Genomic DNA, 13832 nt, shown 5'->3' on the forward strand with positions numbered 1-13832 from the left:
CCATGGAGCCCAACGTGCATGGCGTGCCTGCTTTCCACTGGATCGATGGCCCCGACTACGAGTGCATCGTCTCGCTCGGCACCGACGGCGGCCAGCCCGTTCGCAACACCATAGGGCGCCTCATGTAGCTGCCTTTGTACGCTTCTCCTTTTGCGTTTCGTCTTCCTTTGGCTGTTCTGGCCGGTGGCGAAGTAGCCTGCGTGTCGCGCGCGCCTTGGCTCGGCGCTGGCGGCCGGCCGAGAGAGTGGGCCGCAGCAGAGGGAGTGGAAAGATCAGAGATGGGCGTGGTATATATTGTTACACTAACATGTGGGTCCCAAAACGAGGTGGCAACTTAAGTCAAATCTGGTCAGCATGCTACGTGAGTAAAACCATCTACAAAACCAGTTTTGAGGACCTGGGGTGATTTGTCTGGTTTGTGAAAGTTAGGGGTATTAAGATTCCGGTTTTACACTTGAGGGGGTGAAGTGACCGAAACAGGATACTTGTGGGGGTTATATACTTTTTTCATCTAGAGTAGACTAGAGGTGTTTTTATGTTTTCTTTTGGAGTACTCCAGTATAGTACAATGAAAGGGAAAATTCATAAACTAGTACTCGGCCACGGTCCTTGTACTAGTACAGTACTACTTCTTCCGTTCCAAATTACTCATCGCAGAAATAAATGTATCTATAACTAAAATACATCTAGATACATCTATATTTACGACAAGTAATTCGGAATGGAGGGAGTATAAGACTGCTCGCCCGAAGACAAAATTACTTGGCCTGGCCCTTGCGCCTGCACTGCACTGCAAGCGTGCCAGTTTCATGCAGGCCTTTTAACTGCTGCACCACAGCGTGCAGCTCGCCAGCCAGCTTTCATGCACGCCTTAACTCGGCCGCACAGCTGGTTTCATGCTGCGGGCGTTAACTCCGCGCCATGCATGCGTAACGCCTAAACGTGTCCTGGTCGCGGTTGGCAAAAAGCATAAATTTAATCTTAGATCGAAACTATTTTACAAACTAAACTGTTTTTAAAAATATTTCATCCGGCTGACCTTTAATGTGCAGCGCTTGACAGCAAGGCGCTGCACTCTACTATGCAACGCCTAACACTTAGGCGCCACACTGTGCAGCGCCTAGCTCTAAGGAGTTGCACTACACTGTGCAGCGCCTAGCTATAAGGAGTTGCACAGTAGAGTGCGGCGCCTTGTTGTTAGGCGCTACACAAAAGGGTCAGCAGTGTGAAATACTTTTAAAAACAGTTTAGTTTATGAAATACTTTTGCTTTGAGGTCAAATTTGTCAATTTTGCCGTCGCCGTTCAAACACCCAACGCAACGCTTGGGAGTAACCTGGACGTCAACCGGCCCGCGACTGCACCTACCCCACGAACCGGTCCGCGTGCGTTGGGCCTTTGATGGCGCGATCCGCTGCCTTGCTTCTTCCCAAATTAAGTCGCCCCTCACCTAACCTTCCTTTCAATCCCTCCCTCCCTCCCTCCATCCCCGCCTCCAGCCGGCCAGCCGGCCAGCCTACTAGCTACCGCCGTTCGCCCGCCGCTATATATACCGCTCCGTCTCCCTACCCGCTTCTCGTACCCATTTGTCTTCGCCCTCCTCGAGTCCTGGCCTGCGGTTGGTGCTGAGATCGAGCTGTGGTTGTGCGGCCGTGTAATCGCCCGTCCCTTGGTTTGCGAGATGGCCGGGGTGGTGGAGGAGCTGGTGAAGAAGGCCGGCGGGTGCGCGGTGATCGACGGCGGCTTCGCCACGCAGCTGGAGGCGCTCGGCGCCGACATCAACGACTCGCTCTGGAGCGCCGCCTGCCTCATCACCAAGCCGCACCTCATCAAGGAGGTAACCCATTCACCCAACCGGCCGACGTGCCGGCGTGCACAATGCCTGCCTCCTCGTATTATCATCACAAGTTCATGACCACGATCTGTCTCTCGTCGTGCTCGCCGCATCATCACCTCACAATACGATGCACCAGCTGATAAATTAGTATCGTCCGTGTACCTAGTATCGTGTCTGACGCGGTTTGGCATGTGGCGAGGGTTTGCGCTTTTAAATTGTAGTGTTAGCTACGGGTCAACTCTATCTCTACAGCTAACATGAGCAGATCAAAAGTGGAATAAATCAATCTTGGCGATGACCGGGGCAATAACGCTGCTTTCATTTTCCTACCTACCTTTTATATAGCATTTAAAAAGGGATTGAAGAGGAGATCACCTACCTCTTTTGACGGGCAGAGGGTAAAGGGGAAAAGAGATCACCCACTTTTACCAACGATCGAGAGTCCAACATTCTCCCGCTGTTGAGATTTATGCCCAAGTAGCCTCAGAGGGTGTTTGTTTCCACGGATTAGGGACTTTAAAAAGTCCCTATAAGTCTCATCTAAACCAAACAGAAAAAACTTATAAGGACTTAAAGTGAGCATTTGGGACTTATGAAATAAGACTTTTAAGGAGGGATTTATAGTTGTAATATGGTCTTTTAGTCCATGTTAAGTCGCAGGAATCAAACATATAGGGACTTTTTAGGGACTTGAGACTTATAAGTTGGGACTACAAAAGTTCTAAGACTTATGAACCAAACATGGTCATTCCTAACTATAAGTCTCTATAAGTCCCAGCAATTTGACTCGACTGCTTCATCGCATGAATTCATAGTGCGTACGCCTGAATTGTGTTGCAAAACGTCAACTTCAGATGAATCTCGAAGCTAACTCAACTTCAGCCATTGCTTGTTGAGTACCACTGTCCTGATAGTTTCGTTTACACGTTCGACAACTTGCACTGGTGTCGGCAGGTCAATGACCGTCCAGCGGGAGTACTATTAAAATACCATCATGTGCACTTGATTTAGAAACGAATAGCGTATGAAAAATATTGAGAAAAAGTGACCATAAGAAAACTAATAAATATTACAGAAAAAGACTTTCGCCCTGCTTTACAGCCACCAACACAACAAGAAACAAATAAATATTTGGCCGTTTTGAAATATTAATTATTTTTTGCTTTGTATGAATAGCATATATTACAAAAACTTATTTGGATGGCATTTGCTTGCAATGGGCTTCATATTTTTGCTGCATGGAAGAAAGAGTGTGTCAAGGGCATTTTTGTACTTTTGCATGGCTGCATCACCAAAATAGAGTTTTTAGGAGATTATCAAACAGCTTGACCGGGCCATAACAGTGACAGATAGTAGCAAATAATGCTTAAAATAAACCTGTAGTTAGCCCAAAAATGCTGAATTAGCTTTGAGTCTAATGGCACATACTCCCTCCATTCCAAAATATAGTGCGCCCACGCTTTCCGAGGTCTAACTTTGATCATAAATTTAACCAACGAGACCAACTGCGGCGAGAAAAAAAATTATATAATTGATAACTTCTTTCGAATACGAATTCACTGATATAATTTTTGCTTCCGCCGCAATCGGTCTTGGTAGTTAAATTTACGGTCAAAGTTGAAGCACGTGGATAGAGGAAGCGCTACATTGTGAAATGGAGGGAGTACATGTTTTCTTAACGGAATTCCACAAGTGTGTGTTCTGTGTGCAGATGGTCCAGATCCACAATAGACACTAGGAGGAGATTTTTTTACGGGAAAAGTTTATCATGCATATAAATTTACTACCTCCGTACCAAAATATAAGATAGAAGTTTTGGTGTGAAGAACCTAACATCTTCCTTTTTACAACTGCAGGTCCATATGCAGTATCTTGAAGCTGGTGCCGACGTCATCATCTCCTCGTCCTACCAGGTACTATCATCATTGCCGTTATTCTACCGCTTCTCTTCTATGGCTTCAAAGTTCAAATTTCAAACACAGATGAATAAGAGGCTCCCATAAAAATTCTCTGAATCTATCATCTTCCAGCCTAAGAAAAATGCCATTATGCCTTCCATTTTCTGCAGGCAACTATCCCGGGGTTCCTGGCCAGAGGACTGCTCCTGGAGGAGGCAGAAGGATTACTGCGAACCAGCGTCCAGCTGGCACGGGAGGCCCGAGACGAGTTCTGGAAGTCGACGCTGCGGAGCTCCAAGCCCGTCTACAACCGCGCCCTCGTTGCCGCCTCCATCGGGAGCTACGGAGCCTACCTAGCGGATGGATCAGAGTACAGGTAAATAACACACCAGCTCCGTCGCAGAAGCACTGCAAATGAATGAACTCTTGAACCATCCTGAGAAGCACACGCGTTTTACAGTCATCGTGCAATTGGTTGTTTTGCAGTGGGTCGTACGGAGACGACGTCACGTCCGAGAAGCTCAAGGACTTCCACCGGCGCCGGCTGCAGGTCCTGGCGAACGCGGGGCCCGACCTGATCGCGTTCGAGGCCATTCCCAACAAGATGGAGGCTAAGGTATGCTCTGTGCTGTGATCCTAATGGAGAGTACTGGTTTAAAAAGGCCTGTCAAGTTCGTTTGCTGAAAGGAACGAACACATTTTGTAGGCTCTGGTTGAGCTTCTAGAGGAGGAGAACATCCAGGTGCCGTCGTGGATCTGCTTCAGCTCGGTGGACGGCAAGCACCTCTGCTCGGGGGAGAGCTTCGGGGACTGCCTCGAGATCCTCAACGCCAGCGAGAAGGTCGCCATCGTGGGGGTGAACTGCACGCCGCCTCAGTTCGTGGAGGGCATCATACGCGACTTCAAGAAGGTCTGCAGCTTCTTCCCTGTTTGTTCAGCAACTATGTAGCCGGTCACCGTTTTCTCCACAATGTACACCTGTTCTACGGTAGTCCGAAATCTCAAACATAATGCATCTTGCTCGTGATTGATTCTCCAACAGCAAACGAAGAAGGCGATCGCGGTGTACCCCAACAGCGGCGAGGTCTGGGACGGGAGAGCCAAGAGGTGGCTGGTGAGTAGACGACTGACGCTACGTCGTGTACTTCATTCTAGTTATTACTTACTGACATATGATGTTCTTTAACGAGCGGCTGATGCCTTTTGTGATGTGAAATTGACACAGCCGGTGGAGTGCTTCGGCCGCAAGAGCTTTGACGTGATGGCGAGGCGGTGGCAGGAGGCCGGCGCCAGCCTCGTGGGAGGATGCTGCCGGACGACGCCGTCGACCATCAGGGCGGTCTCCAATGCGCTCAAGAGCAGGAACGGGCAGTGACATCTTCTTCAGAAGTTCAGAGTCGCGGTTTCGTTTCAGTCCCGAGGAGGTGTAGAATGTCTCATGATGTGTACTTCTGACGTGCGCCAATCGTATTTGGGCACTGGTTATCCAGTCATCATGGATTCGGGTGTAGGATGTCAGGTTCTTTACCAAAATCAGTCCATCAGGATGTTCTAAGATAGCTGCTCCAGATTTGTCTGAGAAGATTATGATGTAATCATGATTTTCACCTGATTCCCTCTAGTTAACCTAGCAATTCTTTTATGCTTAATGAAAATGGCAAACCGTTGCCTCGTTTAAAAAATATCGACTGTGATGCAAACACTCGTTACGTACTGAAACTAACCAGTGAAGCCACAAAGATTATTTCACCTTTGATGACTACCACCAACTAACCACCAAAGCGACAATCTGATGAACTTTTGGATCAAGTTACTTTGCACTTAACTTCAATTGTTGAAATTGAACAAATGGCGAGCTTTTACAATTCGATTCATAAAAATCATGTGTGTTATCTTTATTAAAATTTCCAAGAGTTGACATCTTGAGATTTTGCACCCGACTTAATTAGCTAAATAACATTAAAAAAACTCCCCATCCTTTTTAAAATAAAAGTATTTTTTTTGCGGGTGAAAATAAAATTACTACATAGACACGATTTCAAAAGTATAGGTAAAAAAAATTACATGTCTGGATGATAAAAATTACACACAAAAGTTGCCATGCTTCTAAGTAATAAACATATCATTTCATACATACACGGATATATAGTTAAAAATTCAAAAGCGTTTCCATGTTGTGGACAAAACTTTGACGTGCTCTGAAATTTCCCATGGCTCTTAAATTTTTTGCTATTGTTCAGGAAAGTAATTTGCCATGGCTCTGAAATTAAATTAGCCATGATATCTAAATTGTCATTTTTGAGAGAACAAAATTCGTGAAACAAAATTAAACTGACATGAATCTGCTGTGAAACAAATTTCTAGAAGTTACAAAATTTGCCATGTTACCATGTTTTCAGGATTTTCACATACACATATATGTAAACTGACGTGTTTTCAGGATTTTAGATAATGGCAACCATACAAGTAAACTGCCATGAAAGGTTTTTTTTTCTTCTAAAAATGGCCATGTGATGTATTCAAAACAATGCAAAATTTTCCATTTTGTACAGAACACACTTTCCTTCTAAAAATTGTCATGTGGTCAGTCCAAACACATTCACATCTTGCCATGTTCCACAAAACACATGTTCACAAATTTGTCATGTGACTATTACAATTTTAAAAGAAAAATTAGGATGATGTATGTAACAAAACAATTCAAAAATTGTCATGTTTTACCGAACACACTTCCCCCCTAAAATTGCCATGTGATCAGTCCATACACATTCACAACTTGTCATGTTCTACACAACACATGTTCACGGAATTTGCCATGTGACTATATATAATTTTTCTAATTTGTTTTCATCATGTATGAAACAAGCTTTTTCTAAATTTGCCAGATTCTACGCAACACATTTTCATAAATTTGCCATGTGACTGTTACAAAGTTTCCATTTTTTGCATATGTAACAAACTTTTCTGAATTTGGCATGTTGTACAGAACACACTATCCCCTTAAATTGCCGTGTGATTAGTCCAAGCATTGTCACAACTTGCTATGTTCTAAACAACACATTTTCATAAATTTGACATGTGACTATTACAAATTTTCTAATTTTTGTCATGATGTATGACACAAACTTTTCTACATTTGTCATGTTGTACAGAACACACTTTCACCTAAAAATTGCCATGTGATCAGTCTAAAACATTTTTCACAATGTTACCATGTGACTTGTTACAATTTTCCTAAATTTTTCCATGACATAAGAGACCAATTTTCCCCCTTAAATTTGCCATGTGATCACTCCTAACATTTTCTTAAAAAATCAATTTTCTAGATAATGAATCTTCATAAATTTTCCATGTGACTGCTACATTTTTTTTCTTGAACATTGTCATGTTGTAGTAAACAAAACGTTTTCCACATTTGTTATGTGACATGTACAAACATTTGCCAAGTGAGACTTTTTTCGGAAAAATGATCAGATCTATTATAAAAGGTCAGTTAAAGTACAAAGCATCTCAAATATAATAGAAATTACATCGAGATTCCGAGACTACCGAACAACCACTACTGCCGCCAGAACGAGCCACCAACGCATTGTTGTCGCCGCTCCTCTACCAGAGCCGGATTGACCCTGTCAATGACAGCCGGGAAGTCTTCGTGTACGTGCCCCTAAGGACCAACGTCCTGGAGCTGCGGTCATCGCCATTGAACCCTTGCATAGATCTGAAGCACCAGACACCAAATCTCGCCACATGACGAGACCCGGAACTCACTGCCCCAAAGAGACGGTAGGAATATGCTTCGAAGCTCCGCTAACTTAGGACGGACGGACGAACTCGAGAAGAATCGGAGCCCGGAAGACAAACTTGAAGAAGCACCGCCATCTGCCCGAGTGTTGCACCTGCTAGGGTTAAAAAATCCTAATCTGAACTACTAACTGGAACGAAGACACCGAGATTCCCCTCCCCGCCACCAACCGCCGGAGTGGCTGGGAGAGAGAAGACAAACCCACGGACTCGTTGGTGGGGTCTGAAGGGGAGAGTTTTTCCTAGCGTCCTAGGGTTAGGGGAGGAAAACTTGACAACCTATATAATAGAGTTTAAAACTAGTCATGATAAAGTGTTAACCCCCTATACAAAAAAGTTGCCACACTAAGTTAAAATAAAGCTACAATGGACTATCATGTATGGTAACTATGTTGATAATTTAGTGTATGTGTGCAATATTATTATTGCCACGTAAACCTATCAAATACACAATAGATCTACTCCAAAGTTGCCAACTAAACGTGGCCATGAAAGGGGAAATAGCTCAAAACAAGGCTTTGAGACCACAAGTTGCCAGCCTAAAATATGTCATAGAAAATTGCCATGGTAATACCCACTCCATCCAATCCAAATTAATTGACGCAGCTGTAGTACAAAGTTGTGCTGAAGTTGTGTCATTTAATTCGAATCGGAGGGAGTACATGAAGAAGGAAAATTTCCGTCACGAATACACAAAGATTGCCATGATGAATACACAATGATGAACATGGCAAATCTGTCGTATCCCCTCTGTTGCAATCAGCAAGAGGCAACACCTATATGAACAAGCAAAACTACCGTCATGAATACACAATGATTGCCGTAATGGATACACAAACAATGATGAACATTGCAAATGTTCCTCATCCCCTCTGTTACAATCAGTAAGATCCCCTCTGTTGCAATCAGTAGGACGACAATCCTATGGGATTCATCTCTTTTGTTTTTGAGAAAAAAAATAGCCTTCACTCTACCATCCTCGCCTCCTTCATCTGCTCGTTCTATCGATCTGGTGAAGCAACACATGACCACACAGTGCTTTCCCCTTTGATCAAAATCAAGCGCAAACCGTTGCTAAGACATAGGGTCAATTCTTTTAGGCAGCTTGAAACACAAGCTGCCTCTCCCCAAGTTAAACCTAAAATTTGTTTAGACTTCTAAATTAGTTATTCTATAACTAGTTTAAAAGTCTCAATAAATAAAGAGATGGCTTATGAAAAAAGTTGGCAAGGAGGCAGCTTATTTTTTTAAGCTGACAAGAATTGGCCAATCCCACGCTAACCAATACCTGCGATGATTATCCCCCATAACTCCAGTACGAAATGAACTAAAAAAAGAGGAGGAACTTCCCCACGGTCGCTGCCACAGCTCAGCCCCCGTGCGGCGTCGGGTCAGTTCCTCCGTGCCAGCTAACGTCAGATGATCAACATTTCCATTTCAACAAGGATACCAAAACACTTAAAAGTTAATGTCATCATGGATAAACCATCTTCTTGTTACAGCAGATACAGTACTGTTCACTTATTCCAGGACCCATACGCTACAGTACACCATTTCAGTTTCGATGAGACTAGCTAAGTACTCGCTAGCAGCCTTCTCCATGTTCCTATGACATAATAAGGTTATTCACATAGCGACTGCTGGCCTTACCCCATCTTTGCAGCGCCTGCTAAACGAACACTATGTCATACATACAGGTGCACATGAATACCCACAGCATGTTGACATATCCATGGTGAACACTACAACTTTACAACACCCACCGAGAGGAAGGTTGTCTATGGACGCCACCACAAGCCCATGTATACAGTGGAGATCTCATCAAGGATTCTCCAACTTGATTTCTTCTGAATTCAGTGGAACATGAGTTATGATCAATTCCCCCTCAGAATAACCATTCATTAGAAGCTTTCCAATCTTCATCCTCCAATCTGTGCTATATTTCTCGTTCCACCTGTCATGAACCACCCGATCGCGGTAGTTCAGCAACGTCCCAAGCCCAGTGTTTGGTATCCAACCATATTCTTGCAAAACCTTCGCCTCACCTTCTGATAAATCTTCACCGATCTGAACAAGAAGATATTTAGATTACACCAATGGAAGCAGAACGAACATCATAAACATAAGATTTGCTGGAACTGAACACACAGTTAACAACTTGGGTGATGGCGACCTTAAATTTACTTTGATAGGTTGAAGATATACATAAGCATTTGTACACACACTGTCAGCCACAAGTTTTGCTGCACAAGACGGTGAAAGAAACAGGGAGCAAAAAAGCTTACCAATAGTGGCCTGTTTTCAATAAGAGCAGTCCTGCCACAGCTACTAAGCTTCATAGCAGTAACCATCCTTCGGATCTGCCATTCTATTGGCACTGATTGCAGAATTTCAAAGAAATAAGTTGCATAACCATATTCAGGACGCTCAAGAACTAGCCTGTGTAAAAAAATTACAAAGGAGTTGCATAACTATACACATCAATCACCATGTTGACTAGCATACAAGGTAAGAAAACTCACCTATTATGGCTTTTAAATACAAAAATGAAGGATTGCAAATCCCTGCACCATCCCCACTCCACAGGACAATCACGGAACTGAAGATAGCGCGACTACAAGAGATAGCGCTGTATCAAGCTAAAGAAGCTTGTATCAACTGGAAAATGCACAGATTATCCAGGGAGATGGATTCATACCTGCTCAATGAGAGAAATTAAGCAAGCTAAGCAGTAAATAGCCTTCCCCCCCTTCCCATGCTTGGCTACGGACTTCAACAAGGATGTTCTTTGTGGAAACAACTGCACATTGACGAGCAGCAGTGTCATAATTACATGAAAAATTACCAATACCAATGCACAGCAAATACTTTTTATACATTAGATCATACCAAGATACAACTGCAGCAGCTAAGAATGCATATACAAGAGCTGTATCCGTTTACTAATTTACCAATTACATAAATTAACTCGTGGAAGCATCTACCTCAATGAAGAGTACACGATGGTAAATGCGGGACTATTCAAAACAGTATATTCAAGAGATCACTTGTCCATTTGTGGAATTCTACAGTACATTTATGTTTTCAGATCTCCAAAACTTGTTTGGGACTGAAAGGCTTTGTTGTTGTATTTATGTTTTCAGATCAATATGTCCGTACAGTGCCAGCGGTATAGACTTCTTTCTCGAACTGCTTAATGTTTAGGGTCCCACTCCCTATAAGCTGAAGAATTTCATATGGGCACCTGGCAGCTCCTCAATGTTCTGTACTTCTGTATTTGCGAATGATAGCATTTGCTAACAGGAAGCTTCAACATCAATGTATGCTGGATATAATTAATATGATTTCCATTTTTTCAGAGACTGAGTTTTTAAACTCAGAGAACAATTAATTCAAGATAAGAAAATTAACCTATTTACAAAAGAAATAGCATACAACAATTCTTTTTCTGGATTTGTTCACAGACCATTTATTAGAAAACCACATGATCTTCTGTAAGGTAAGGTGAGTAGGTATTGCAGCAGTCAATCGTAAATATAGCAATTTGGCTTTTGCTACCGCCCCTCAGCAAAGTGACTTTGCAGTTCAAAAAGCGCCTCCTTTTGCTAAATTATGTATCATAAGTAAAAATATTTTATATACTATGTTTTACTGAAGTGCTATTTTCTTTTCAAGAAAAGAAGCATCAGTTCGTGTTATACTAAGTAGCACTCTAGAACAGCTTACTTTTGTAATCACATTTTCAAGGTCTTGAAAGTCACTTTCTGTGCAATCTGGAAGCATTTCATCGTCTTCTACAACGTCATAAAGTTTAATCTCTTTGACCACTATTCCTTTGTCCAGAAGAATCTACAGGCAGGAAAGGACACACAAAGAATCACAAAGCTGACGTTATTGCTTTTAGATAGAATTATGTATGTAGCGGAAAGGTACCTGTAGAAGTCCTGGAGCATCTTCTTCAAGAGCTGTTTCAATCGAATCCCTGCACACATAGTTTCTGTAAGCATAATTTCAAAGATAGCATTAACGTACAAACAAATAGACCATGCAGTCCAAACAATTAGACCATGTAACATACGTCGCAGTTTTCTTCTTCCTCTTTTGCCTAGAAGGGTAAGGAATACCCTCATCATTTTTGTAACCATCTTCTTCAAGCACCTTTTCACTTGAATCCCTGCGAATGTCATTTTTTATAAGCATAAATATGAAATACTGTGTGAACATTAAAAAAAGTACTAATACTGCGTAGATTGCAATTTACCTCTTCTTCCTTTGTCGAGAACAAGGTGCAAGGCCCCCATTGCAGTTCAGAGTTCTGGTGTGAGGTTTTTTCACAATAGGCTCCATACTACTGATAAAGCTGTTCTCACATAAGCCAGGCAACTCATACCCACTTAGTTCACTTTTTACTCCTAAAGATGGTAGTGAGTCTTCAGCATCTTTTGGCACACATTCCAGAATAGAACCAGAGACCTTGAGGCCATCGTTGTTTGAGTGCTGAAATTTCACAGGAGATTCAGAAGGATAAATCGCATAACCGTCCAATGCAGGCTCCGTTTTTACATCAACCAAATAGGTCCCAGAATTTCTCGGTGCCAGCTGAACGTTTTCATCTCCACAAGCCGGTGTTTGACTTAATAAGAGCTCAGCACTAGAATTAAAAGCCTTGTCATTTACTGGACCTTCAGTATCTTCAACTGGAATTTCCTTGCCATTCACAGAACATTCCCTGTAGGCTGTTCCTTCGTGATTTCTGTAATCAACATTGCAAAACAGAACATTAATCAACGTAACAGGGATAAAGTCATAGACAGCTAAAAAGATCCATACATTTCCTCACTCTCACTTTTGGGAACTGGCCCACTTGTTTCAGCATCCATTTGCATGGATGAATTTCCCATATCATTCAAAGCACACTTTTCAGCAGATACCCTAGCAGAGCAAGAACGCATGTCTGCTAGAAGGATTCGGTAGCGGTCTTGAAGAGACATGTGATCCAGCTCAGTTTCAGCCTGATCATTAATTTGGTTTTCATGATTAACATCTGCGGTATCCAAAACATGTTTGAGGGAACATGGTTTGTCCTGATCAGGATACATCTCAACCAGCATCTGTTCCTGATTGTTTCCATTGCCTGGAAAGGAAATCACTGTCACAATCTTTGGAACAGAAAGTACATTTAAAATAAGAAAACTACAAATGAAGATCAAAACCTTCAACAAAATTACTTTCAGTAGCCATATTAACAGAAAGTTTTTCCAATTGTGCGTCCTCTTTTTCTTCTCTGGAATCATCATCAGTCACAGAATTATCCTGCACATATACCCCATAAGAATTAACCATCTATTTACAAATGACAACCTACAAAACCAAGCATTGTAAGCTTTAGAAAGTAGGAAGCCTGATGATTTCTAAAAGTTAAAAAAAATGGTAATAAATACATAAGAGTTGCTCTTACCACAGTCAGATAAACTACAACGAATTTTTTAAGGGTAATAATGAAACTTTAACTACACTGAAAAGTTAAGCACAAGGCATTAAACATGACAAAAGGAATGCAGAACAGGAAATAATAACTAGTGCAACGACAATCAAATTGATACCAAAACAAAATATAGGAGAAAGAGCAGGTATTGATACAAAAAGCTCCAAAGGCCAAATACAATATCATTACTTCTCTACGTAGTGCTGGAGCAACATTACTTTGAAAAGTTCATCTTTCAATTTCAAGTAGGATAATAAGGTTCAAATAAATAAACATAAAACAACAAGAGAACATTTCAAAAGAACCAGACAATGGCCAAAGGGTCAAAATTATGTCATTCTGTATAAAAAACAAAAAATTCTGCAATATGGCCCGAAAATGAAGCCTAACAGGCAGTTTAGTGAGAACAGGTTATCAGTGAACAAATGTAACATAAAGATCTGTCCCGCCCTAGCTGGCTAAGCCAGGGATAGAATGGGAAGATATACCTTGTGGTCTTTCATCAAAAAGGAATGATATAAGTTTTTAGCTTCTCAGAAAAAGAATGAGGAGATATGTCGTGTTTATCTCTATATAGGCGAAAGTATCTTCGCAACAACTTTTACATGATAATAATAAAAAACTAGACAATAATATCAAAAGTAACAACTTATCGGCATAACATTACCCTGCTTGTTGTCGGGATAATAAATAGCATGTATTATAGTTACCTGATTCGCGGTTCGTTCGGCTCACAATTCGAATTTGCTACATCCTATGAATCAGGTTCGATGGGGGGCATGGTTTTTGAGTCGCTGACTAATCGCCAAGTC

General features: G+C 42.0%; 2 protein-coding genes across 2 annotated transcripts in view; one reads left to right on the forward strand and one right to left on the reverse strand.

Moving 5' to 3' along the window:
• Positions 1-1454: 1454 nt before the first annotated feature.
• LOC119284963 (homocysteine S-methyltransferase 1-like) lies at positions 1455-5374 on the forward strand. The gene is made up of 7 exons (XM_037564151.1): positions 1455-1836; positions 3693-3749; positions 3905-4110; positions 4221-4350; positions 4441-4644; positions 4777-4848; positions 4960-5374. Exons 1-7 carry the CDS (start codon positions 1681-1683, stop codon positions 5107-5109), a joined length of 975 nt encoding a protein of 324 aa, XP_037420048.1. The 5' UTR covers positions 1455-1680; the 3' UTR covers positions 5110-5374.
• A 3613-nt stretch (positions 5375-8987) lies between these two features.
• The window catches only part of LOC119284965, a 9355-nt gene continuing 4510 nt past the window's right edge, over positions 8988-13832 (reverse strand). Inside the window, exons 5-14 of the mRNA XM_037564152.1 lie at positions 12749-12848; positions 12366-12669; positions 11797-12288; positions 11614-11709; positions 11469-11517; positions 11262-11384; positions 10234-10335; positions 10058-10149; positions 9821-9974; positions 8988-9602 (exon numbers count right to left, since the gene is read on the reverse strand). Of these exons, the coding sequence (XP_037420049.1) occupies positions 9357-9602; positions 9821-9974; positions 10058-10149; positions 10234-10335; positions 11262-11384; positions 11469-11517; positions 11614-11709; positions 11797-12288; positions 12366-12669; positions 12749-12848 (1758 nt within the window). The 3' untranslated portion in view covers positions 8988-9356. The remainder of the gene's footprint in view (positions 9603-9820; positions 9975-10057; positions 10150-10233; positions 10336-11261; positions 11385-11468; positions 11518-11613; positions 11710-11796; positions 12289-12365; positions 12670-12748; positions 12849-13832) is intronic.

This window comes from Triticum dicoccoides, chromosome 4A (assembly GCF_002162155.2).
Source record: "Triticum dicoccoides isolate Atlit2015 ecotype Zavitan chromosome 4A, WEW_v2.0, whole genome shotgun sequence".
Taxonomy (NCBI): domain Eukaryota; kingdom Viridiplantae; phylum Streptophyta; class Magnoliopsida; order Poales; family Poaceae; genus Triticum; species Triticum dicoccoides.

Excerpts from the sequence above, each read along its gene's own strand:
- LOC119284963 (XM_037564151.1), top strand. The coding sequence starts at position 1,681 with ATGGCCGGGGTGGTGGAGGAGCTGGTGAAGAAGGCCGGCGGGTGCGCG. Across the intron at positions 3,750-3,904 it reads TCATCTCCTCGTCCTACCAG|GCAACTATCCCGGGGTTCCT; the intron begins GTACTATCATCA and ends CATTTTCTGCAG. Across the intron at positions 4,849-4,959 it reads GGAGAGCCAAGAGGTGGCTG|CCGGTGGAGTGCTTCGGCCG; the intron begins GTGAGTAGACGA and ends AAATTGACACAG.